This window comes from Prionailurus bengalensis, chromosome B2, assembly GCF_016509475.1.
Source record: "Prionailurus bengalensis isolate Pbe53 chromosome B2, Fcat_Pben_1.1_paternal_pri, whole genome shotgun sequence".
Lineage (NCBI taxonomy): Eukaryota > Metazoa > Chordata > Mammalia > Carnivora > Felidae > Prionailurus > Prionailurus bengalensis.
In genome coordinates, this window is record NC_057349.1 from 37,290,809 (window position 1) to 37,316,040 (window position 25,232).

At 49.0% G+C, this 25,232-nt stretch overlaps 1 protein-coding gene across 2 annotated transcripts in view; it reads right to left on the reverse strand.

Moving 5' to 3' along the window:
- The window catches only part of KIF6 (kinesin family member 6), a 387,728-nt gene that overhangs the window by 13,044 nt on the left and 349,452 nt on the right, over positions 1-25,232 (reverse strand). For both annotated transcript variants that reach the window (XM_043591311.1, XM_043591310.1), the window contains 3 exons: positions 10,192-10,276; positions 8,366-8,501; positions 5,426-5,523 (listed from right to left, as the gene is read on the reverse strand). In XM_043591311.1, the coding sequence (XP_043447246.1) occupies positions 5,426-5,523; positions 8,366-8,501; positions 10,192-10,276 (319 nt within the window). The remainder of the gene's footprint in view (positions 1-5,425; positions 5,524-8,365; positions 8,502-10,191; positions 10,277-25,232) is intronic.

A 25,232-nucleotide genomic window follows, 5' to 3' on the forward strand; every position in this document is an offset into this window, starting at 1 on the left:
CTGCAACCTGCTGCCCCACCCATGGGTACAGCCTCTTCCCCAGCTCCGACCTTCAGCCCTCTCCCATCTCAGCCCTCCCTGGGCCTGCCTCCACAGGTTAGAGACTGGGGGTCAAACAAACAGGGAAGGAAATCAGAGCCTGGGAATCCCTCCCACCCCCATACCTACTTCCCTGCATCCCAGACTGCACTGGGCGGTGGGGAGAGACGGGGATCTGTGCTGTCTGGTCAGAGAAACTGTAGAACCAGAGGCAGCCATGAGGTGGCAGAGGCTCTGCATGCTTTTCTTTGGAGAAAGTGGCCAATGATCCGGGCTCCTTCTGAACGGTTCCTGGTGCAGGCCTCCCGAAGGGGAGAGAGGGCTTTCCGTTTCGTAGGTGCTTCGACTACACCAGGTCAAAGTCAGTTTGGAAATTGTAGCCAGTCTTGCCAGATCAGGTCACTGGCACTCAAATGGCTCATTAACTCCATGGATTCCCAATGGATTCCCAGTAGTTCCTTGCTTAAGATTCCAGGGAACATCCAGGTACAAACTGTTAAGGGCTGGTAGCATGTGGAAGAGGGGCAGAGGTGGACAATGGACAGGGCAGAAAGGGGTCAGGATCACACTGTGGAAAGATGGGGGTATCCAGGACCCTCTGCAGAGGCCCAGTCGCCCAGCCTGCTGCCTCGACCACTCAGGAGGGTGGCATAATGTGAAGGCTTGGGGCTCCTGAGGGAGAGGACTCCTCCAGTCCCGAGGCTGCTCGAGGGCCCCCCGGATGCCGCAGCTAAGTTTCTGGACCCTTAGGATCACACTGCAAGTTATTTTTGTTTTCTTCCCTGACCAACCGGCCTCTGACACTGCATTCGTTTCTCATGTTGATATTCCTTCTGGAGACAGAACACACCCGCCATCAGAATTAACTACCTCTTTCCTAATAGGGATTAATAAGTGGTAGTAATAACAAGCCTCCTGGGTTGCCAGAGTGCTGTGCGTTTAGCGTGATCGGCCTGCAGGCACGGGGCATCCCTGGGGAAGTGATGAGGTCAAGTTTCTTTCGGAACCCGGGGAGCAGAGGACCGCCCACGAGGCCTGCATTGAGTCCATGGACAGCAGCCTCTCTGGAGCTCGGGTGGAAACTGCCTGCTGGACTCTCACGCTCTCGCCCCAGCAGCTGCTCAATGGCACTGGTGCATTTATCTGCATGGAACGATAGTGTCAGAGGGACCTCGGTGCATCTTATAGATGAGATGAGGAGATCCCCGAGGGGGAGCTGCCTTGCTTGCTCAAGGTCCTGCTGATTGGAAGAAGTACAAGGAGGATTTCTCTCAGACATCCTTTGTGAAAGTCTACACCGAAGGGACTCCTTGCAGGTGACCAGCGGTCCCATCTGATGCACACCTCTGAAATTACGGGTTGCAGCTTCAGGGTTAAGGGTGTCTTGGCAGGCACATCCAGGGATCATCTTCAATTGGAACACCTAAGGAAAAGGAATATCCAGGGATGCCAAGGCCCTACTACTGGAAGGGGGGCATGATTCTTATAGTGGTTCCCCAAGAAGATTCTAGGAAGCCCTGCCCAGTGGCTGATTCTTAGACTTCTTCCATGGTGGGCACTCTCTCACAGAAGCTGGGAGGTAAAGGCTGGTGGCAGGGGGACAAATGGACAAGCAATACAGAGAGGCAGCCTTGGCTGATGGAGAGCAAGGGAGAAGGGGAAAACAGCCTAGACAGGAAGGCAAAAAGAAAAAAAGAGGGAGAAGGGGAATGTAGGGTGGGGATACAGGTGGGCAGGGAGAGAAAGTGGAAGAAAGGGATGGAGAAGAATGCAGTGCAGGAGTGAAGCAGAGAGGGGAGAGGAGGTGGGGAGAGAGCAGGGGGGAGGGAGGTGGGAAGAACGGAGCCTGGAGTTCAGGATTACTGGGTAATCTTCATGTTGCCAACCACAGAGTTAAACAACTCCTTTCCCTTTCTGTGCCTGCTAGTTAAACGAGGGGTTGAATTCAGGGTTTCTCGACAGAAATGGTGAAGGCCGACGGCAGGGAGTTCTGGTTTTCCAGTCAGAGGTTGGCTTTGTGAGCAAGTGTACATTTGCCTTTTGAAAATCCTGGCCCCTTGGGCAGATCAGGCCATGGGCACACAAAGCGGGGAGAGCCCAAGGAGGAGGACCTGGCATTTCGCAGAACCTAAAGAAAGCACGGTTGAATGAAATAGCACAGCATATGGGCTGGAAACTGCCGCCTCCTGCGAGTGCCCCTCAAGGGCAGTCATTGATGTGAGGAGAGAGCAGGGTGGCTGGACGCCGACAGGCCTGGGTTCCAATCCTGCCTTACCACTGACTAGCTGGGCGACCCTGAGCAAGTGAACTGAGCTCTCAGAGCCCGGGTGTTCTCATCTGTAAAATGGGGACAATGATCGTATGTATGTGGCACATTTGCTCAGTGCCTGGCCTACAGGGTTCCTGGAAACGACAGGGTATTATTCCTGTGAGAGAAGAAAGCTAATGCTGTCTCCTCAGAGAACTTAAGGACATCAACAACTAATCCTGCACTGCTGGAGGTTTGCAGAGAATGTCTGAGGAACCATGACCCGGGCACAGGGTCTCCTCCCCACCTCACCCCTGCTAGAGCCTGTGAGCTCTTTTCTGTCAGCATTAGAAAGCATGTGGCAGTGATTTCCTTGTCAACGGTGGAGCCCCCAGACCGCTCCCTTTCCAGTCAATAACAGGGACCTTTCCTCTCACCTATTGGAAACTTTCTGCCTACAGTTTTTGGTATCTGAACTGCAGTGTAGGAGGGAATTTAGGGGTGCCAACCACTCACAGTTGAGGTGTCTTAGCAAATTCTGTTCAGGATATTTGGTTATTTCTGCTGAGGTTTAGAGGTCAAACCAGAGCACTGGCTGCCACCAGAAATGACAGGGCCTGATATTCCAAGGACTACCTGGGCCATCTCCCCAAAGACCCTCCTGTGAGCAGTCTTCAAAGGGGCCTGGGGTAGAGTTCTGCGAGCAAGATTTTGAGAAAAGCTTCCATGGGTGACTTTACTTTGAAATTCAGAGTTGTGAATTTCATTTGGCAGGCATGGTCTATTTCTACTGTATAGCCCTTGGAGTGTGTGTATTGGGCCTTCTCTCTCTCTCTCTCTCTCTCTCTCTCTCACACACACACACACACACACACGCACACTTCATTGTCTTTGAAACAAAAGAAAACTTAGAGATGGAGCTTCCTACTTGCTAGGCAGGATATTTCTACCAGTAAGGAACTATGCAAGAGATCTAGAAAAGAGGCTGGGGAAATAAGGGGTTCTGAGCCTCATCACTGGGACGTTGTGTGGGATACATGACAGACTCAGGACTGAGCCAGAGCATTAACCAGGGAAAGCCCTGTCCTCTTGGATGGGCCAGTGTTTTTCAAACATGCTCTATGGAATCCAGAAGTTTCAGGAGAAGGAGACAGCTATACAGGGGTTGCAAACTCAAGTGCTCCAGAGTTTGGCAGGTACCCAAGTAAATGCAGAGAGGGCCAGTGTAGGACGCTAATGCTAAGCTGTCTGTATTGCTGTAGAGCAAGTCTATCTATGCTGCCTTTTTAAAGGATATTAAATTAATGGGCAGGTTTTTGGAGAAGTTTTAGGTTTACAGAGAATTGAGCAAATGGTGCAGACTTCCCACATAGCCCCCCTCTCCCATCTTGTAGTTTCCTGTATTATTAACGTCTTGTATGAGTGTTGGACATCTGTTACAACTGATGAACCAACATAGATACAATGTTATTAACTCAAGGCCACAGTTTGTTTACCAGGGGGTTCACTCTTTCTGTTGTACAGTTCTACAGATTTTAACAAATGCATAATATCATATTCCCATATGTTTTGCTGCCTTAAAAATCTCTAGTGTTCCCCCATTCATCCTTTCCACCTCTCCCCTCTCACCCTGACAATTACTAGTTCTTTTACTGTCTCCACAGTTTTGCCCTTTCCAGAATGTCACGTTGGAATTGCACATTAGGTAGCCTTTTCAGATTGCTTCTTTCACTTAGTAATACACATTTAAGTTCCCTTTATGTGGTTTCCTGGCTCAATAGCCATGAAGTAATGTAATAATGTGTGTCAACCATACTTGAAAACAACAACAAAAGAATAGTTTTAGGCTTACAGAAAATCTGCAAAGATAGTACAAAGAGTTACCATGTACCTCACACCCACTTGCCCTTATCATATAATCTTACACTGGTATGGTACATTTGTCACAACTAGTGAAACAATGCTGATACTTATCATACTAATGAAATAATGCTGATAATTATCATTAATTAAAGTCCATACTTTATTTGCATTTTCTTAATTTTTACCTAGTGTGTTTTTTTGGACCTAGGATCCCATCCAGGCTAGCATATTACATTTTGCTGTCATGCCTCCTTAGGCTCCCCTTGCCTGTGACAGTTTCTTACATTTTTCTTGTTTTCGATGACCTTGACAGTTTTGAGGAGGACTGGTTGGGTATTCTGCAGCATGTCCCCCAGTCGAGACTTACACAATGTTTTCCTCATGACTGGACTGGGGCGATGGGATTTCGAGAGGACCACAGAGGTAAAATGCCATTCTCATAACATCATATTAAGGGTAATGTCTGGCATAACGCCCCTCCCACCCCAGTCAAATAGAGTGAAAGCTCTATTTCACATTTTCCAACCTAAGAGCTCAGCTCCTATTCAATCCCAGTCACAGGACTGCTCCTCGGTGGCAGAGGCCGACACCCCACGCAAGCTGCCCTGGCCTCTGTCCTGACAGCAGATCTCTCTGGGGGACAGAGGATGGCCGAGGCATGCGTCACTGGCTCTACCCCAAGTTGTGTGGTTGCAAAGAGATAATAACGTGGGTGGCATGAGAAGGAGGCTGCCTTCAGAAGGTGGTGTGGGGGGAAGTGGAGTCCCTGCTGGATCATGCCGGCATTCAGGGAAACTGGCTCCTGGTTGTCCTCATGTGCAGGCCATCCTCCTGGGAGGCCACCCACATCTCTCCTGAATCTGTGCGAGGACAGTCTTTTAGCAGAGCTCCTCTGTATCCTGACTGGCCTACCACCAATATCCCCCTCCTTTCCAGTCCCCCCCACTCTCTCCCAAACTCTCCCTTCCACCTACTTCCAACCCCTTCTTCCTACTCAGGGGGCAGGACCAGGGCTCATGCAATGAAAGCGCTTGTCTCTTGTCACCATGGCAGTAGGTCTGCTGGCTGCCAGATCAGGGGAAAAGGACTGAGGAGGTGTGCTCAACAGGCTTTGGTCACACACTCCTGGAACCACTGGCTTGAGTATCTGCAGCTAATGTAACAGTACGAGTGATTCACCATGGCGAATCAGGCAGCCTCTAGAGACCCCTACGCAGGGGAGAAAGAACAGATTGAGGAGAGGCAGGGAAACTTTTCTTCAGCCTCACTCCTTACCTTTGGTTACAGAGAAGCTGAGACCTTTCACGCTGGGACTCAGGTGTCTGGGGAAAGGGCTTCATGTGATTGAGGGAATTCACTGCTGGAGAATTTACCTGTTGGCCCAAGGAGTTTCACAGTATTAGCTTGAATCTGATGACACGGGAAAATGTCTTTGATGTATTTCTTAAGGTGAAAAAGCTAGTTCTAAAAGTTTCTATATACAACATGTGCGGGGGAAACAATTAATCTAGACATTGTGATCACTATACTGATGGGCATCAAAATATTATCTCTGGGTGGCAGGATTATGGGTAATGTCTGATTTATTCTTTGTCCTTTTCTGTGCTAAGCCTTCCACTTTGAGCCTGTATTATTGACTTGTAGTCAGGAAAAAGTGTTTAACATGCAATCTGACAATTCTCCAGAAGTCATCTCTGGTTTTGCTTCCCCTTGTCCCAAAGAGATGCTCGCAGAGGCAGGAGAAATCCACTGAGCACCTCCTGTAGAGGAACAGCTCCACCATGGTGCCCTGGCAACCTTACATGTCTTCACACGGGGCTGGAGAGCAAGGCCTCAACTGCGGCTTCTCTGAATCTTGGCAGAATGCCCCGTGATTCTCCCAGAACCTGACAGCATAGCAGGCCCACGAGCAGCTGTTACAAGGCTATTTCCCACTTGCCTTCCTATCTCCCTGGGGGGTGGTCATGGGACCGTTTCTCATCACCTCCCATGTTCTGATGAGGTTTAAGGCTTTCTGCCTTGCTCCACTCAGCGTACATCTGCAGGCTATAAAACTGCCTAACGGCAGCGTAGAATTAACTCCTCAGCAACAGGGTGCCCCATCAGCCCTACTGCAGTCATCTGGTCCATTGTGTTTCAGTGACACCCTGTGGGGCAGAGGATACACTGAGCTGACATCTTTGGCTACTCTGGCTTTTGCTGCCTATGTGAACAAAATACGCTGTCTGAATCCATCAGCCTTGCCCGGACACTTCCTGAGTCACACGGGATCACCCTCACCATCTGCTCAGTGGCTAACCTCCCTTGGGCACCAGCAGTGGCTGGTGGCCTCGCCACGAAGGGGCCTTAACTGGAGAACAGACAGGACCCAGGGGTGCTGCGAACGTGGATGGGAATCAATGACGTTTTTATTTTTCCTAACTTCTACCTGAAATCTAGCATGTGTTTCAATGATACAATGTAGGCAACAAACCATAGTAGTATATGTAATGTCAGTGACTTCATCACCAGTTAGAAATCACAAGATATTTTCATATCATATTACACTGTGGCAGAAATACTGAAATACTGTGTTCACCACTACTTTGAAATTATGTTAAATATTAATAAATGTACCTTATTAATACATTCGTAAAGTGGTATACATGTTTTTATACCATAACTTTGCTTTAAAAATATTTTAACAACTTTATTTCAGTCTTACTGGTTTTCTTTGTCATCTTGTATATTAAGTTTTATCCAAACATTCTTCTCTATTGTCTGGTAATATGGCTACTTGGCTGTGTGTCTTTGACCAAATAACTTCTTAGGCTCTCAGTTTCCTTGTCCTTGAAATGAAGGGGTCAGCTGTTAGATGATCTCCGAGAGATCCGCCAGCCGCCTCCGTTACACCAGAGCTGAGGACTTACAGGAGGACAACTGGAACTGGGCGTTTGTATTAACGCTTCTTAACTTGTTATCTTGGCCTTCATAATATTATAGGGAGCTTCCAGGAATCTGTCTAGCAAATATGCAAACATTTATCTACAAACAGGCTTCCAGTGCAAAACTAGACACAACCTAAACACTAAACGATCAAAGATTAAGTGGATTAAAATAAATTCATATGATGGAACAGTGACAGCCATTAGAATGAGGTAGAACAAGAACATGGAAGAGCATCATGCTGTGCCATGAAGTCCCAGAACAAAAGGTGTTTGTGATACTTGAAGACCAGTATGATTCTATTTTTATAAAAACATACGGAGGGGCGCCTTGGTGGCTCAGTCTGTTAAGCGTCTGACTCTTGATTTCAGCTCAGGTCATGATCTCATGGTTCGTGGGATCCAGCCCTGCGCTGGGCTCTGTGCTGACAGCATGGAGCCTGCTTGGGATTCTCTCTCTCTCTCTCTCTCTCTCTCTCTCTCTTTCTCTGCTCCTTCCCAGACTCAAGGTAAATAAATTAACTTAAAAAAAAAACCATATGGAAATATATGCATAGGAGAAAGAAGTAATATAATCCAACATGATAATATTGGTTATCCTTAAATGGTGGGGTTATGGTGATTTTTATCTCTTTGTGCTTTTCTCTATTTTCCAAAATTTCTATAACTTCCACATAAATTATAGAAATATATGTTTACATATACACATGCATGTATAAACACATACATACATACAATAAAACCTTGGATTGAGAGAAACTTGTTATGCTAGGGTTCCACAAGCCTAGCAAACATTTCTAATAAATTTTAACTTGACAAGCGATGTCTTGTAATACATGTAGTACGTAAGCCAAATGTCACATGATCACAACTGAGCCAGTGGTTCTTGAAATTTGCTTTGATATACGAGTGCTTTTGGATTACAAGCATGTTTCCAGAATGAATTTTGCTCGCAAACCAAGGCTTTCCTGCATATGGCTGTAATAAAAAACAGCCAAAGCTGTCAATATGGTGTCGTGGGGGAACATTACACAAAGTGACAGTGGCAGGTCCACCGGTTTGGGCTCACTTTCCATGGCCCACCTTTCTATGTGGCAGGCACCAGGGCACAGGGACAGTGGGCCCCTGACCATGTGCACTGCTCCTTACTAAGATGAGCACCTGTCTCCTGAGCCAAGGCTGAGAGCACGTGGGCCTGCCTCCGATAGCCCCTCCCCAGCGGCCCTAACATTCCCCAGGCCACAGGAGTGGGGCAGGCTCTGGGGCGGTGGGGGGGGGGGGCTGCTAATACCTGCAGGCTGGTGGCTTCCTCAGCCCACCAGGCTTCAAACTCCTTCTGCAACTTCACCTTGGCTTTGTCCATGAGCAGCTGCAAGTGCTCGATCTCCACCTTCAGGGCCTTCAGGCGTGTGAACATCATTTTATACCTATAGTGGAATCAGGGAAGAGCCTTGACAGTCACTGGCGGGAGGAAGGGTCGCCCACGGAGTGTTGCTGCAGGGCCTGAGCCTGAGGATCTGGCGGTGCCAGGATCTCTGGTGCCAGGAGTCGGGACCCAGAGGAGCCCACGGAGGCCGTAGCCCAGGGCCAGGGCTTGAGTCCGTCAGAGAGAAGCACAGCCAGGTGTTTTTGTCCAGCGGGCCCACAGGCTCTGTGTATGAGATGAATACCCCCTCCTTCCAGAAGGATATCTACCATCACTGAGCACTTACTAAGGGGCAGGCATTCTTCTAGGCACTCGACATATAAACTCATTCAGACCTCGTCTTGGTCCCATGAAGAAGATGCTCCACTTTACAGATTTGGAACCTGAGGCAAGGAGAGGTTACATAACTTGCTCTGTGGCAGGGGGCTAATAAACAGAGGGGCCAGGATTTGAATCCAGGCCATCTGGCTCTGGAAACCACAGTCTCAACCACCACACTCTTGCGCTGGTTCACCTTCAGGTTGAAGTGCGAAAGTTACAATACATTCGTCACTGCATATGTAAGTTTGGGGCATGCGACAACGAATCAGAAGTTGTCCAACAGGAAATAGCCCAACTGCCAACACATCTTGGCTCCTGAGATGACCCTGAGGCAGGAAATGTGGACCAAGGGGGCAACACAGAGTGGAGTAAAGCCACCAGGAGAATGGGTTGGGAAGAAACTGGGAAAAATAAACAGAGTGAGGGAGAAAGAGGATAACCCAGGGGCAAATCCACACTGGCAGGTGTGGGAGGGCAGCACAAGGCTTTCAGGAGGGAGGATGCTGGCAGGACACACAGTGCAGTCATGAGGAGTAGTCTGGGGGCTCAGAGTGGGGCTTTGTCCTCCCCAAGTCTCGGGTGGCAGGGATGTGTCGGGGGTGGGGAGGCCAGAGTGACCGGGTTTGCTCAGGGTACGTGCCCAGCTAGCCCAGGGGTGGCATGTCATAATGACACCATAGGCTCCTCGAGAGCTGGGAAGATGACTTCTCTGCTCTCCCTAGGGCCTCCCCATGGCAGGGAGGAGAGAGCAAACATTTGTCGAAAGTGTAAATGAATGCATGCATGAACTACAACGTTGCACTGGAGTGTTGCCTGACATTTTGTGGCCATGCTAAGTATCAGTGACGGCCACGCATCTGTTTATGCTGGAGGTTCCTTCCTCTGTTAGTGAGATCATTTTGGTACCCTAAATGGCTGCAAGAGGGTGTGATGTTCTCAGGACGCCCCGCAGATAAGGAGCCTCAGGGGGAAAGAGGAGTAGATCGGCCTGTGGAAGACCTCCGTGGTCATACTTCCTGACTCCCCTAGATGGCAGCAGCAGATAGGACTAGTGAGCTGCATGCAGTCTGGGACCTCAGGCTGGTCAAGGTGCCAAGTCAACCTCTCTACTGGCTCCAGGGCCCAGCTAGGCTTTCTGCTCCCGATTCCAACCTCATCCTGCCTGTGGTTTCTGCATCCCACATCTGTCTGCTCAAAGGCAGCACTCCCTCCAGGTATTTGAGGACTCAACTACTGGACCCACTTCCCAGAGCAGCTCCAGACTTGGGCTGGGGAGTGGTCACTCTGCCTGGCCCTGGGCAGCACATGGGTCATCCCCGAGAGCTCTAGAAGGCTGGGGTCAGGGTGTGTGGGGGTGAAAAAGTGGGTACCTTATCTTTTCTTCCTCCAGTTGTGATCGAAGCTTTTCTTCCAGCAAGTCTGGCATAGAAGGCATGGCTACGTTTTCTGAGATGCCTGTGGAAGAGAGATGCCAATGGGTTACTCCAGCAAGGAAGAAATGTAAAAGGAGGAGTGTGATATTTAGGGCAGAGGACAAAGTAAAGTGCATCTCAAGGTGAAAGTACCTCTGTGAGTACTTTCTGGGGCCTTTGGATGGGAGTCTGCTGCAGCCCCCTCCTTTCAATGGCAATATCTGCTTGGCGAAAGCCTCGGAGGAGAGGTTTCCATGACTATTTCGGCTGTCCCTCCCACAGTCCAACATCTGTCACTGGAAGACAATTGGGCCTTACATTGCTACTAATCCTTTTACTGTTGAGTTCACTTGTTTCCTCTTGAATCCCCAGGGAAGATGCAAAATAGCATTTTCCCATCCTCTGCTAGAGAGCCCCTCAGAAACCAAGAAGACATCACTAAACTGTCTCACATCTGTCACATCTGTCTTCACACCAATTGAGGTGCTGAGGATCTCATAGCCTCAAATCATGTCCCCTGTGTTGGATTTCCCTCCAAAGCCAAGGTTCCCAAGCCTGATTCGCCCAAGCAGTGCTGACATGCAGCCAGAGCTGAGAACAGGCTCGGATGCCCTGCCCATGAGCCGGGGCAACAGGACCCGACCAAGGTCTTGGTGACGGTTGTGTTCCTATGCGTGCCGACCACTGCTACAGAGTTGCCCGCTCTGGCTAGTGTGCTCCTCTGGAGCCCGGCCTCTTCTGGCCTGGTGGGTGGGGTCTGTTCACCCTCCCAGGGGTCTCTGCGGCTGCTCTGTACTTCCTAGCGTCATGGAAGGTGTCTTGGAAGTCGGACCGCTCTGCTTCTTACTCCACGTAGGGGAGAATCTATTTTGGGCTGGGTGCTTTCTGGACATGATCAGCCTGAATCCTTCTAATTTTTTTTAAATGTTTATTTTTGAGAGACAGAGAGAGACAGAGTGCGAGCGGGAGAGGGGCAGAGAGAGAAAGACTCACACACAGAGTCTGAAGCAGGCTCCAGGCTCTGAGCTGTCAGCACAGAGCCCGACGCGGGGCTCGAAACCATGAACCGTGAGATCATGACCCCGAGCCAAAGTCAGACGCTCAATCAACTGAGCCATCCAGGCGCTCCAGACTGAATCCTAGTACTCATTTGAAGCATTATTGCTTCCATTTTGCAGAGAGAAGGGCACAGAGGTTCAAAGAGGTTGACTTGGCCAGGCTAACTTCAGGAACCTGGATCCAAATCCGGTTTTGTTTGTTTGGAAGGGCCGTGGATTCAGAAATTCCTCCTGTTAACATTTCTGACAGATGGTCATCTGCTTTCTGCCCAAATACTTCCGGTGGTGGGGAGCTCACAGCTTTGCACGGTAACCCATTTCATTGTGCGCAGCTCTGTTTCCTCTTACTTTGAGCTGAGACCTGCCCCTCTAACTTCTTTTTCCCCCTACTTTGGATCTTTGGAGCAGCATAGCATGTCTCCCTTCTTAATTTTATGGTTCTTTAGAGATTTTAACAACAGCAACAACAACAACATTATGTAAAAACCATGAGCTTTGTTCATAGGCGGACTCTGCCCAGTTCCCTCACCTAAGGACTCAGTGACACGGCTGCTAACTATTCTTAAGGATCACAGTCTAAATCTGGACATAATCCTCTAGATAGGTCTGAAAGGGACATGGTACAGAATGGCCCTCCAAGCTGTTAAAAATGTACATTCTATATTTCTATAGCAGGTAAATTACTAACAGTGACCATTTATCGAATGCCTGCTTTATGCTAAGTGCTGCCAAGTTCTCTCCGGCACTGGGCTGGTGCCCTGCTCACCTTATTATGAATTCTGAACATAACCAGGAGGGTCTTACTGTCTCATTTCAGTTAGATTCTGAGGCTCAGAGAGGGCTGTGAGTAACCCAAAGTCACACAGCTACTAAGAAGCAGAGATGGGATCTGAACTCAAATTTTTCTGGTTCTCAAGAGCTGAATGCTTACATCAGGCAGCCTCCCCAGCACCGTTTTTGTTCTTCAGCAGCTCTGTCATTGTCATGGCCATGTCAGTTTGTCACCGGCCTCTGTTAAGCTTGTGGTTAAAGACTCATATTTTTTGTGAGTAGTTGTCAAAACACCTCCTATTTCAGTGTGACTGTCCTTTTGATCCTAAACGCAACACTTCCCATCTATTGGGGGTTTAAGCTTCTGAGAGGTCCTCATTCCGCTGTGCCTTTATTCTTTCCCTTTTGGCTGCCTTTTATGTCACTATCTAACTCCTTGATAAATATGCTAAGCAGATCAGGAGTCTGTCCTTTATCTTCCAGGCACCTGATACTCCCTCTCCCTTGTGTCAGGTGACAACGGTCTCTTGTAAACCCACCGGACAAGTGTCTTACTCCATCACCTAAACACAGGAGACGCAGATACCATTAGGCTCGCCAACTGAAGACGACCTATCACCCCTGCTGGTGCAGTGCCCTCTAGCCCTGAGTAGTTGGCTGCCCATTCGCGCGTTGGCCACGCTCCCCCAGGCAGAGGCCCGGAAGCCCCTGGAGGGCGGGGATTGGTCCCTCTGTTCTTTGTATCTCCCCTGTGTTTTGTTTAGGCTCCGCCTGTAGCACACACTCAATGCCATACGTGTGTACTGGCCCTTGCCCTCTGAAAAACGTCAGATGTGATCAACTGAAGATAGTATCTTCCCATCACACTGTTAACGGTAGGACTTGAAATGGACAGAATGTTTTGTCATCTCGTAACAGCTTCAGAAATGAGCAAATATATCTTCCAGCCTGTCGAAAAAGAAGAGCTGTGAATCTTCTTCCTCCTTTCAACACTTTTTGGCTCCACACCAAGGAAACCCCTGAGAAAATCCGTGAAGACCCTCCTCTATAGTGGCGGCCTGGGCAGCCTTCAGCCGCACTCCATGAGAGGTCTCTGGAGGCGGGTGAAGGCAGGGCTACTGGATCCACCCAGGGGCGTCTCACCCAGCCTGGTGGAGGCCAAGAGGACTTGGTCTCCCATATAAAGGCTATGGCTGCCCTGGCATGAATGCAGGGCCCATCTGCAGGAGAGGGCTCTCGCCTCACCCCGTTGCTGGCTGTTTTTTCCCTGGGCATCTTTCAGACTCCCGTGGCAGATCAGTGGCAGGTGCCCTGGAGGTGTGTGGGTGTCCGGGAGCCTGGGGCAAGGAGACCCATTACTCTGAAAGCAGCTGACAGACACAAAGATGGGAGACGATGTCAGCTACCATTTGCAGGGCAAGCATTTGGTTCTATTCTCTGTGCTGCTTCATTTATTTCTGTCATTCTAGCTAGCAGATATTATCACCTGTGTTTTTCAGACAAGGAGACCAAGGCTTATGTGACCAGATAGCTTGCACAATGCCATAAAGCTACCAGATAGAAAAGACAGCTTCGAATCCATGGCCGGTCATTCATTCGCTGATGGAACAAATGAGCTTTCCCCATTCAAGGGGCAGTCTTCTGGGGAAGGTGGACATTAAACCAACCCAAAATTGAGTTGATATAATGCCAGGGGCTGAAGGGCACCTTGAGGAGAGAAAGCTGGATAAAGAGGTGGAGGGCTGCTATGTTAGGTAGAGTGGCCGGGAAGCTGTCTCTGAGGAGGCAGCAGAGACCTGAATGAAGGGAGGGAACGAGCATGCAGAAATCAGGACAGAGTACAGCGGTGAGTGCCAAGGGCCTGAGGTACATCTGCAGGGTACTTCTGAGGAAGAGCAAGAAGGCCAGTGTGTCTGGCCAAGTTGGTAAGGCAGAGTGGTGGGAACTGAGGCCAGATGGTGTAGGACCTTGTGGGCCATGCTAAGGACCTTAGCTTTGAGAGAGACAGAGCCTGGAGCCTTTTGAGGAGAGAAATAGCCTGATCTATTCTTTTGATAGCTAAGTTCAGCAGTGTTTTGCTGATCGAGACAAAGCTGTTCCCAACTAAAGAATGGTTCATGTGAGTTGGCGCCAGGATGCTGTAAGCCTATTGAAAGGATGTGGGAAAGAAAGCTGGGGCAAGGGACCCCAGGGCAGCCAGAACGAGGGCACAACATATCCCCAAGACACAAACTGTCCATGTTGTCATGGCAACCAGTGGGCTCTTGCCAAAGGTGATGCCTGCTTAGTGAAATGCATTGTAACCCCACCAGGAGACAGCCCCTGGCTGCTTCTGATGCTTCCTGAGGTTGGGCTTATCAGTCTTCCCCGAAGAGAAAGGGGTGCTGGGAACTGAAAGCAAAGGGAACAAAAGCGGCTGAACAAGAACAGAGGAAGAGGGAGTAACTGAAGGCCATTCGGGCTTTGTAGGTCTCTGTGCCCACTGGGACTGTGGCCAGGGACAGAGCCTCTAGTCACCTGACAGGAGGCCCAGGGGGCCCTCCTTTCAAGCACAGGATTCTGGCTGCGACAGGAGCACAGGGGGTCACAGCCCGGAGTGGCCTCTGAGGTGACACTGTGAATTGGCTTGAGCAGCCGGTTCCAAAGCAATACAAAGGCGAGAAAGAAGGGTTTTATTCCAGCAGCCGTAGATCTGAATGTCACACGAGCAGGAAGCCCTGAGTGGTCAGATAGTATCTGAAACTTCAAACGGGGTACCCACAGTCCCAGGCTGACCCTACCTCTGAAGTGGCAGTGTGTTCAGGGGTTAGCAGTCCCAGGGCAAGAGGGGCCCTTTCTGGGAAAGCTGGCCTCCTGTGGGCCCCTCCTGCCTGGCAGGATTTGGGGGCACTGAAAAGATCATTGTAACTCCTCTTCCTGCTTCCCTATACCCTCCTCTCAAACACACACACGCACGCACACACACCCCCCAAAACTCCTATTTGTTATTCAGTGTCTGAAATGCTCAGAGTCTCATTTCTTTGGTTCAGTGACTCTCTACTGGGTGTGCACACAAGGAGCCAGCCGGTCAAAGCACAGAGGCAACCGGGCCCTGCTCTAGACTGACTTAGAATTTTCCAGTAGGTTCCTTGGTAAGTCTGATCTGCTCAGCCCTTGTTAAGAAACACTGCTCAAGATTTTGAGCCCAGGTTCAATACAAGTACTCCATGCAGGAGTTACAAGGAATGAAGACTCTGCAGACGTTTGGATAGGATGGTATATGGGGCTAGCGTGTCCCTTTGCCCCCGTCCACCTTCCAGACTTTTGGGAGCCATAGTGGGGAAAGGGACCCAGGGGTTTGCAGCAAGGAAAACACACTCTTTGTAGGGCTGGGGCTGCCTGAACTTGGCCCTTGTAGGAGGTAGGCAAAATCTGAGTAAAGACATCCACCACCAGGCTGCTCCATGGATCAGGGATTTCCTGTGCCTTATCTTATATAATCTTCACAAGCCCCCACTACAGATGGGGGAAACTGAGCGCTGCCAGGGGAACGAATCTGCCCAGGATCACACTGTTAGTAAGCAGAGCTGGGGTCAGGACTCAGCTCTGTCTCACTTCAAAGCTGGCGCTTTTTTCCTCTGGAAGTGAGTCTGATAATGAAGGAAGCCATGGGGTAGATCACTGAAGTCGGTATTGACTTGTCCTTGGTATTTGAAGGCACTGCCCTTTTCCATGAATGCCTTTCAGATCTGGGGCCGGGGCCGAGAGAAAGCCTCAGCTGCTCCTCGAGTGCTGGCCTGTGAAGACTGCCCTTTACTAACCGAAACCATGGCCTGCAGCCTGTTCCCACTTGGTATTTTCAGCTTGCCTGCTGGCTTGTGAGGAGTTGTCGTTACCCACCAGAGTCTGCGCCTTTCCCAAGTTTAGCCGCCGGAATACCCAGAGCCAGCCTGCTTGTCTCCTTGGTTTTGTCCTAGGAGTCCTAAGGAAGGAAATACTGAAATCTCCAACCAGGCACCAGTGCCAAAAGGGCCCCTGTGGGCCTCTGAAGGCTTCTATAGAGCAAAGGCTACGGGGCCCAACATGGCAGCTGCTGGTCCAGTGCCCTACGTGGGAGGAAGCCATGAGTTATACGGCTCTACCATGGCAGACAATACCTCAGGGCCAGGGAGACATTCCAGCCTGACCTCCTCAGCTATCCAATAATGATTCACTTGTTGAACACCGACTCTGGGCCTTTGGGGGCTAAACTATCTCATAGAATCACTCAGCCTCACCTGTTTGAGAGGTCAAAGGGTCTATTCTTATGGAGACTGATGGTGTCAGGGGCTCAATTACCACAATGGTCAGCAGCTCAGAGGCAGAGATCCTGGCTTTCCAATCAGACCATTTCCTGTTTAATGGCTCAAATTTATTGTCGGTCGGAGCAATCACACACTGACAGGTGCTCAGTGCCACCATCCATCTTGGTGTTGGTTTTTTAACACCTTCCCTGCCCGTGGCGGGTCAGACTTAAGGGTGTGATGAATGCCCTGCAGACACATGGCTGTGACTGATAATCTCTGGGGTGCACTCACACCCAACAGCCACAGGCCCACAGGCACTGCAGCAGTCTTCCCCCCAGGGAGCCACCATGCTTCAGTACAATCAGTACTCATTGGTATGCTTTTTTTGGGGTGCCTGGATGGCTCAGTAGGGTGAGCGTCTGACTCTTGCTTTTGGCTCAGGTCGTGATCTCACGGGCTCGTGAGTTTAAGTGCTGCATTGGGCTCTGCGCTCAGGATGTGGAGCCTGCTTGGGATTCTATCTCCCTCCCTCTCTCTCTCTGCCCCTCCCCCACTCACGTGCTCGCATGCTCTCTTTCTCTCTCTCAAAATAAATAGGCGATAAAAAAAAAAAAAAAGAGAGAACTGCTTGGTATGCCTTTTTAGAGCAAAACGCAACCCCAGGCACCCCCGTAGAAGGCTGTCTGCCGTCTCCTCCCACCAGAGTAACCTCCCCTGTTCTACTTTGGGATTCTCTGCCCAAGGTCATGCCCCTGGATGGTGGCCTCTCCTTTGTCATTTGCTGCCTCTCCCCCCGTGTTCCTTGCGGAGGATGTGGACCGCACAGAGGGTCAGCGTGCTCCAGGGTCCATGTGGACTCACAAGCATACCCCAGGAGCATACTGCAGACACAGCAAAAGACATTTCTAGTGCCATTCCTCGCTTCAGCTCGGCACAGCTTCCCTTCCATGGTCGCTTCTGTTCAAATAGGAACTCTCCTCTCTCTCTGCGGTCCTTTCTGCTGGAGCCCCAGATCCATCTTTGGTTTGCCGTCTGCGTTCTCTGGTTGCAGCCACTCAGAGCCTGGCTCAGCGGCCCTTCTTCCGAGGGTCCAGATGCTGCTCCTGCCGGCTCTCCAGCCCACTGAGGCTCCCTCACTCCTCAGCCAACTCACATTTCTGAACACAGGATTTCTATCAAAGTCCCTTGGTGAGTCTGCTGTCTGCCACTCCGGCCTCACTGACTGGCGGTGACCAGAGGCTTCATTCTGAGTGGCTTTTCAGAGGGAAATTAGCAAGAACCTTAGCAAACCTAAAACCCAGTTCCATGTTTGTCACACTGGAACCTGCCAGTCTGGAGTGTTCTCAGGACACTTACGACCTCTCAGGAGGGCAGTTTTTCTCATGCTGGTAAAAGGGAGCACGGGCCTTCCTCCTATAAAAACCCCTAATGATGGTTAAAGGCATTTGGTCAATCCTCTTGATTGGCTTATGAGAGACATTTCAGAACTTTTAGGAATTGAATTGAGGATCCTTAATAAAACTGTCTCCCGCCACTTTTGGAAAACTTATCTGCTACTAGCCAATTTGTAAATCAATCTGTTTGTTTCAAAAAAAATTTATTACATACTAGAGTCAAAAGTGAGTTCTGAGACAGACCACGCAGTAGAGCTAGCATATTTTCAAATATGATGGTAAGCGCTTGCTAGACAACCAAAATACTCCACATCCAGAAAAGGGCCAAGGCACCTGGGTGGCTCAGTCGATTAAGCATCTGACTTTGGCTCAGGTCGTGATCTCACGGTTCGTGGGTTCAAGCTCCATGTCAGACTCTCTGTTGTCAGCATGGAGCCTGCTTCAGATCCTCTGTCCCCCTCTCTCTCCCCTCCCCCACTCACATGTGCTCTCTCTCTCTCAAAAATAAATACGCATTAAAAAAGAAAGAAAGAAAGAAAGAAGAAAGAAAGAAAGAAAGAAAGAAAGAAAGAAAGAAAGAAAGGGGCCAAAAGAAATGTTTGAAGAGAATTTCTTTAAAGAAAGCTCGCGGTTTGTGTTAAGCCTGCCTTATCATCTTCACTGGGGGTGATGTGTGTGGAAGACCTTCCCCCTCCCTCAAAGGTCATGAGGAGTTTTGAAGACCACTCAGAAAGCTTGGTAAGAATCCTTAGGAATCTGTGCATGTGTGTGTGTGTGGGGGGGGGTGGTGGTGTCGTGTGTGGGTGTTGTGTGTGCACACATGTGTGTATGTGCACGCAGCAGACAGAAATCTGATTCCCACCAGAGGACTCTCCAGCAGGGCCCAGGCTGGTGTGCCAGGAGCAAGGCCAGAGAGTTGCTGCTGTGCTCCTGTGGAAACAATGTGGGGTATAAGCTTGGAACAGAGTCCAGTTAAGGCCACCTTAGATCAGTGCTGTGCTGGTAAATGTTTAACAAGTTTGCTGGGAGAAAAAAAAAAAAGTCCTACAGTGTCGCAGCACTTGTGAATTTTTGTGGTGCAACTACTCCCATCATGGCAGATTTCAGGCTACCAGCGTGATGTTCCTGCATGTGGATTTGGGAAGAGATGCACACGGTGAGCTCTCGTGAGCCACTTCGAGCTGGCTCCAGCACGTCACTTACACCCTTCAGCACACACTTAAAACTCACATCCTTTTTAGTGGGGCCACCCAGAGGGGTGATGGCATAAGTAGAAAGAAACCTGGTGGTGGACTACAGGATGCATAGGGGCTGAGCCCTGCACCTATCTCTTTTGCTCCCCTAAATCCCCCCTCCACCATCTACTCTTCTGCCACTCCCCGCCTCTGCCGTCCCCCCACCCCCCCACCCTGTGGCTGCCGCTGGAACAATGGGATTCCTACCCCTTGCCTTCTGGCTGGGCTCAGACAATGGTGACCATGGACAAGTGAGTGGAGGGGTCGGAGGAGAAAGAGGTTGAGGTATTTATTCCCTCAGATGTTGCTGCAGGTGCCATGAACTGGATGCATTGCTTGACTGAAGGTCATAGCTCCTATCAGTAGGACTGAGCCTTTCTGCACAGCCCTTTCTGTCTTCAGGTTCTAGGAAGTGCTCACTCTTCTTGCTCCCTCAGGTCTAGGGGCAGCAATGCTTCCTGCCCTGCTGTTGTTACAACCTCTGCGTTTCTCTGCACTCTGCTAACACCTTTGCCAATAGGCTTTTCTTCAACGGTCTTTCTAATACCTGACTTGATTATTAACTTGAATAACCTGCTTCGTGTTTGGATCCTGACCCATAAAGGCTCAAAGTGGATAAGTAACTGTCCAAATAAGGTAGCTTGCATCAGGTCAAAGGACCTCCAGGGACCCATAAAAGTACCCCAAGTGAGGAAGAGCCAGCTTGGAACATCTGTCAGGCCCAGAGAGCACAAAGCCATGTTACAAAGTACCAGTCAAGTGAGATCTTTACCAACTGCCTTTCCTCCTTCTCTCTAACTCCCTCTTAGAGTCTTGGGAAATCGAGCTTAGCAGGCTGAGGGAGGAAGTGACTTAGAAAGAGAAGGGGCTGAATGCATTCCCTTTCCCCCTGGCTGTTGGTCTTAGCTGGGGAAAAGGAGAGAAGTGAAATTTGAGTGAAATTTGAACTGTTGAGGTGGTAGTTACAGTATAAAATGACTAATGCTTTTTGGTTCTTGTTTGTTTTGTTTGTAATTAACAATGAATGAGCAACTGAGTTACTGGGCTGTCCAACTTCCATCCAGCACGGAGGCAGAACTGTCCCTACCAAGGGGACTGAAAGAGATGGTGGAAGAACAACAAGAGGTGGTCTTATGAGTGCCTCCCCTGCATTGCTCAGCGTGTCAGGCACACTGACTGGTCTTTAGCTATTAAGCCCCTCCTAGAGGATACAAGCGCCTGGAGAAGGAAATGAGAAGTGGTAAATTCTCTGTTCTCATCTTTAAGCAAAACGATCCCGACACAAACAGTAGTGAGGAAATTAAGGTTAATCAGAATTGCATCCGGATTTGTGTTTTACTACCACTTCTATCACAGGGATTCCACTGAACAATAAATTTTGTTTGATCTTTGATTCCTTGGAATCTAAGCCTTCATCGAGTTCTGGAAGTTATTATAAACCATTTCAAAAAAGTTCAGAGAGTGATACAAATAACACCCACGTATCGCATCTGTATTTGGAAAAATCTAGATAGTGTGCCACAGTTGTTCCGGTGTGTGTGTGTGTGTGTGTGTGTGTGTGTGTTTGAATGAGAACATTGAGATGTCAGGGGAGTGGTGAGTGCCTCCTTAGGGCCCTCTCCAATCCACTACCACCCCCCCCACCCCAAAGATAACACTGTCCTGTTGCTGCTGCACACCTTCCCTTCCTGCTGCACACTCTCACCCTGCATTTCTAACGTCCCTTAAAATTACTTCATTACTTAGCTATTTCTTGACCTAAGAGGAGGTTGCAAAGATGTTCTGTTTGTATTTGTTGGACTATGTATCTGTACATATGTTTTATGCATTTTTCTGTTCTTACGCCATCTTTTTAAAGTTTAATTGGCTATTTAGAGAGAGAGAGAGACAGAGAAACAGAGAGGGAGTGAGAGAGGGAGGTGAAGAGACAGAGGGAGAGAGAGAGAAATCCCAAGCAGGCTCTGAGCTGTCAGAGCAGAGCCTGACTCAGGGCTCCAACTCATGAACCGTGAGATCATAACTTGAGCTGAGATCAAGAGTTGGATGCTTAACCGACTGAGCTACCAGGTGCTTCTCTACTTATGTTATCTTTCATCATAACACAAGGCTCCCATTCCTCTCCCCTGATACACAATGATGACCATTTTGGAATTTACATGAATGGTATCATTCCACATATATCCTTCTGCAATTGTCTTTCTTGCAATCATCGTGTTTTTGGGATTTATTCACATTGCTACAAGGAGTTCTAGTTTATTCATTTTTAATTCTCTATGGTGTTCCATTATATGAATATGAATTATATGAATATGTAATATGGATATATCATACAATATTAATATATCACACCTATAGCTCATTTCTCTACCTGCCTACTAGGGAACCTTTGGGTTATCTTCTGTTTTTGTTTTTGTTTATTTGTTTGGCTGTTTGCTATGATAAGAACAATGCTGGTTTCCTGTTGGTAGGTCTTTCTCAAAATCATCATCAACTTCTTTGGGGAAATGAGCTTTTGGGGCAATGAGTCTTATCTAGCTCCATTATGTAACAGAATTGTTCCTGGGGAACACTAAGACCTTCCCTGGGCTGGACTCACCAAGCACAAGTGGTGATTTTTATCACTTGCAAGGGGCCAGCCATAATACATTTTAGCCTAGCAGATGACATCAAAAGGCTAGAATTTTGTCTTCTATTTATTTGACTGTTCATATGTTCATATATTTTATATGTTTATTATGTTATATATATATGTATATTATGTATATATGTATATATGTATATTATGTATATATATGTATACATATATATGTGTATATTATGTTATTATGTTTTATATATATACATATATATATGTTGTATATGTTTGTTATATATTCTATGTTTGTATATTATTGTCTATGTTGGTTTGTGTCCCCCCCAAATTCATATGTGAATCCCCAGTGTGATGGTATTTGGAGGTGAGGCCTTTGGAAGGTAATTAGGTCACAGGGTGGAATCCTCATGAAGGGGATTAGTGCCCTTATAAGAAGAGGTCAGAGAGCTAGCTTACTCCTTTTCTCCTGTGTGAGGACACAATGAGAAGCTGGAAGTCTGTGATCCAGAGGAAGATCCAGAACCATCTGGTCCTCACCAGAACCATCATGCTGTCACCCTAATCTCCAGTGTCCAGCCTCTGGAACTGTGAAAAAATTAATTTCTGTTGTTTATCACTCAGCCAGTCTATGGTACTTTTGTTATAGCAGCCACAGCTGACTAAGACATTGGTCAAATGCCTAATGCATTCAAAGTAGCATACATGGTTCCTGCACATTTGTATGATGAATAAAATGGCCCTGGCAACTGGATCATCCTTCATCACTGCTCAGTGGGAGAGACAGAGACTGTATCTTTGCAAGGTTGAGTGATTAATGCTGCCTGTGAGCACAAGCGGGTAGAGAGATGTGGTGAATGCGGAAACGTGGTGACCTCCACCAGTTAGGCCAACTGGTGCAGTTGGCCCGGAGCTGTGTAGGTTCTGTGGCAGGGGGCTGTGTCCGCTGCCTAGGCGTCTGGTTGTGTGGTTCCTGGCACTCAGACTCAGGGGCCATGATGATCTGCTGAGCATCTATGCTGTCCTTGGCTCCATCACTTACATGCCTCACTTAGGTACTCACACCCTGGGGAGTAGATGTTCTTCTCTCATGGACAAGGAAATGGAAATTCAGGAAGGTAAATGGACCAAGGTCACGTGACTAGCAAATGGTAGAGGCATGATTCAAGCAGGGCCCTCCTGATTCCAAGGTGAGTGTTCTTTTTACTAAACCACAACTGCAGTTCAAGGCTGATGCCCAGAGCCTCCTTCTGTTCTCCAGAATCGCTAGCAAGGCATTCTGGAACTACCCAGAGGGAGTAGAGCCTTGGCAATTGGGAACTTGGCAGGGAAATGGTGTGGGGACTCCTCACTCCCAGCCTCCATCTTGAGTTTGGGAATCTGGCCACGTTTGGCTTCATGTCATAGAAGCTGGCCCTATATTCACAAGCAACTGTGGATGGAATCGACTCAGGTGGTGAGACTTTACCACTGGTCTTACAGAGCCACCTGAGTTCTTCTGGAACCAACTGAGATGCCATCTCAGCTTTGGGGGCAGCTGCTTCCTTTACATTCTGCCTTCCTCCAGGGGTCACATTTTGATCATTCCTTTCTGAGAAGATGAAATCACCTCTAATCCAAGCCCTCATGCATCCCCTCACCAACGCTAATGTTTCCGGCACGTCTTAAGGAAGTCTGTATTCACAAAGAGGTAAAATCGTGGCACCTGAGGGCTGAGGTGTGTTAGATTCATTTGTTCATTCAACAGGCAACCAGTGAATGCCGGCTCTGCTTCAGGATGTGCTGGGCACAGGATGTCACTTGTTTCCAACTGCCTCATTTTATAGATGTTGGAACTCAGGCACAGAGCAAACGTCTATGGAGGACTCACTATGCACCAACCACCATGCTCGGTGCTGGAGAAATCAAGATCCTCTGTCCAGGAGGGGAAGTGGATGAAAGACTGAATAATGATCACACAGTGTGATAAGTCCTCTCCTAGAGGTATAAGCAGAGTCCTGTGGGAGTCCAGAGGAAACGGAGGTAGCTCTGGGGAGGGAAGCTGGGAATCTGCCTCTGCAAATGTCTTAAACAGGGTCATAAGGTCTGAAAGAAGATGTGTTACAAAACTGCAGATCATTCTCTTCAAACAAAGGCTTAATGACAAAAAGAAACAGAAGTTGCCTCGGTTGAATCAGGGTGGGCAAAAATCCTGGGGCCTTGCCGCTGGCACTCCCTAAGAACACCCAGGCCCCAGAGCACCCACTGTGAAAGCTGCTGAGATAGATAATGCAGGAAGGTCCCCTCCAGTTCTGTCTCAGTCAGTGGCTCCTCTCCTGCACTTCCTGGTTGCACATACCGTCTGGGTCAGACTAGGTGCTCAGTGAAGTCTGATCAATAAAGAGATGATGCTCCGGCCTTTTGCTTTCTCTCAGGCTTGTCATCCCCAGCAGCAGAATTCCACAAAGCATTTCAAGATTCAGTCTTCAAAAAACAGTTTTACACCAAAGGGGAGAAAGTGACAATGGCAGAGGCCTCTGTTTGGAAAGCAGCAGGCCACTGCAGGAATTCTGCTTGGGAGAAGAGAACTCGGCAGCGGACTCTAAGCTAGAACAAGGAAGTAGACTAGGCAGCCTGTGGCCTCAGTGCCTCTCCCAACCCTCCTCAAGGCCCCTGCTGGGCACTGAGAGCTGTCCCCGCCCCACTCTCAGGGTCAGGTAGTGCATACCACCCAGTGGCAATCAAGGGCCCATGTGACACTGCAGCCACAATAGACTGTTCTCAGGGGCTTTTGTTCAAAGGATCTCTGCTGCTAGGGTGGGGAGAGGGATGGGGCCAGGGAGAGAAGGGGAGGACTACTATTCAAGAGGCTAGTATCTGGTGGGGGGGGGGGGTGGGATCTCAGATGCCACTTGGAACCTGCCAATGTCATATTCATGCATTTTTATTTATTAATGATTATTATTTCTATCATTTGTGGCAGTATATGAAAAACGTGCCTACAAATAGAGGCAATGGAATGTTCCGGTAGGTCAAGGGATAAATGGAGAGAAAGGTGTGGTGTCAGCCAACACGGATAGCTTGTGTTGGGCGTATCTGTGAGCTCCTCAAGGGCAGCGATGTCCCCACCTCCATCTACCACAGGTAAGATAATTGACTGACCACCTACCCACAAGGGGCCAGGCCAGTCTGCATAGCTTGTGATCAGCGTGCAGCTCCCCAGGGCAGCGCTGTATCTAAGTGGGCAATGTCTGCAGCAGATTTCCTCAGAGACAGCCGTTCAGGCCCTTCCTGAACTTGGGCTGGAAGCGTGCGTCCCCAGAGGGCCAGTCCAGTGCAGGGCAAGGTGGGCAAGAGGAATGGGGCTGGGGCGGTACAGATTATTTACTCCTAGGTCAGTTAGAAATGCTGAGGAATTGGAATGAATGTCTGCCTGGGGCTTCCTTTTCCTTAAAGGCCTCTTTGACCAAAACTTCCTTGTTCAAAAATATTCAGTGGCTCAACTGCCTGTAAGATAAATGCTCAGATTCAAGGCTCTCAGTGAACTGGCCCAACTCACCATTTTAGACTTTCCCTTGACTACTTCAAATCACTCCCCGACAAAGTCCTCTCCCTCCACCCTCCACACACAAAACAAACACATACCACACACACACACACACACACACACACACACACACCACATCGCTCCCCCCCCCCATTTCACA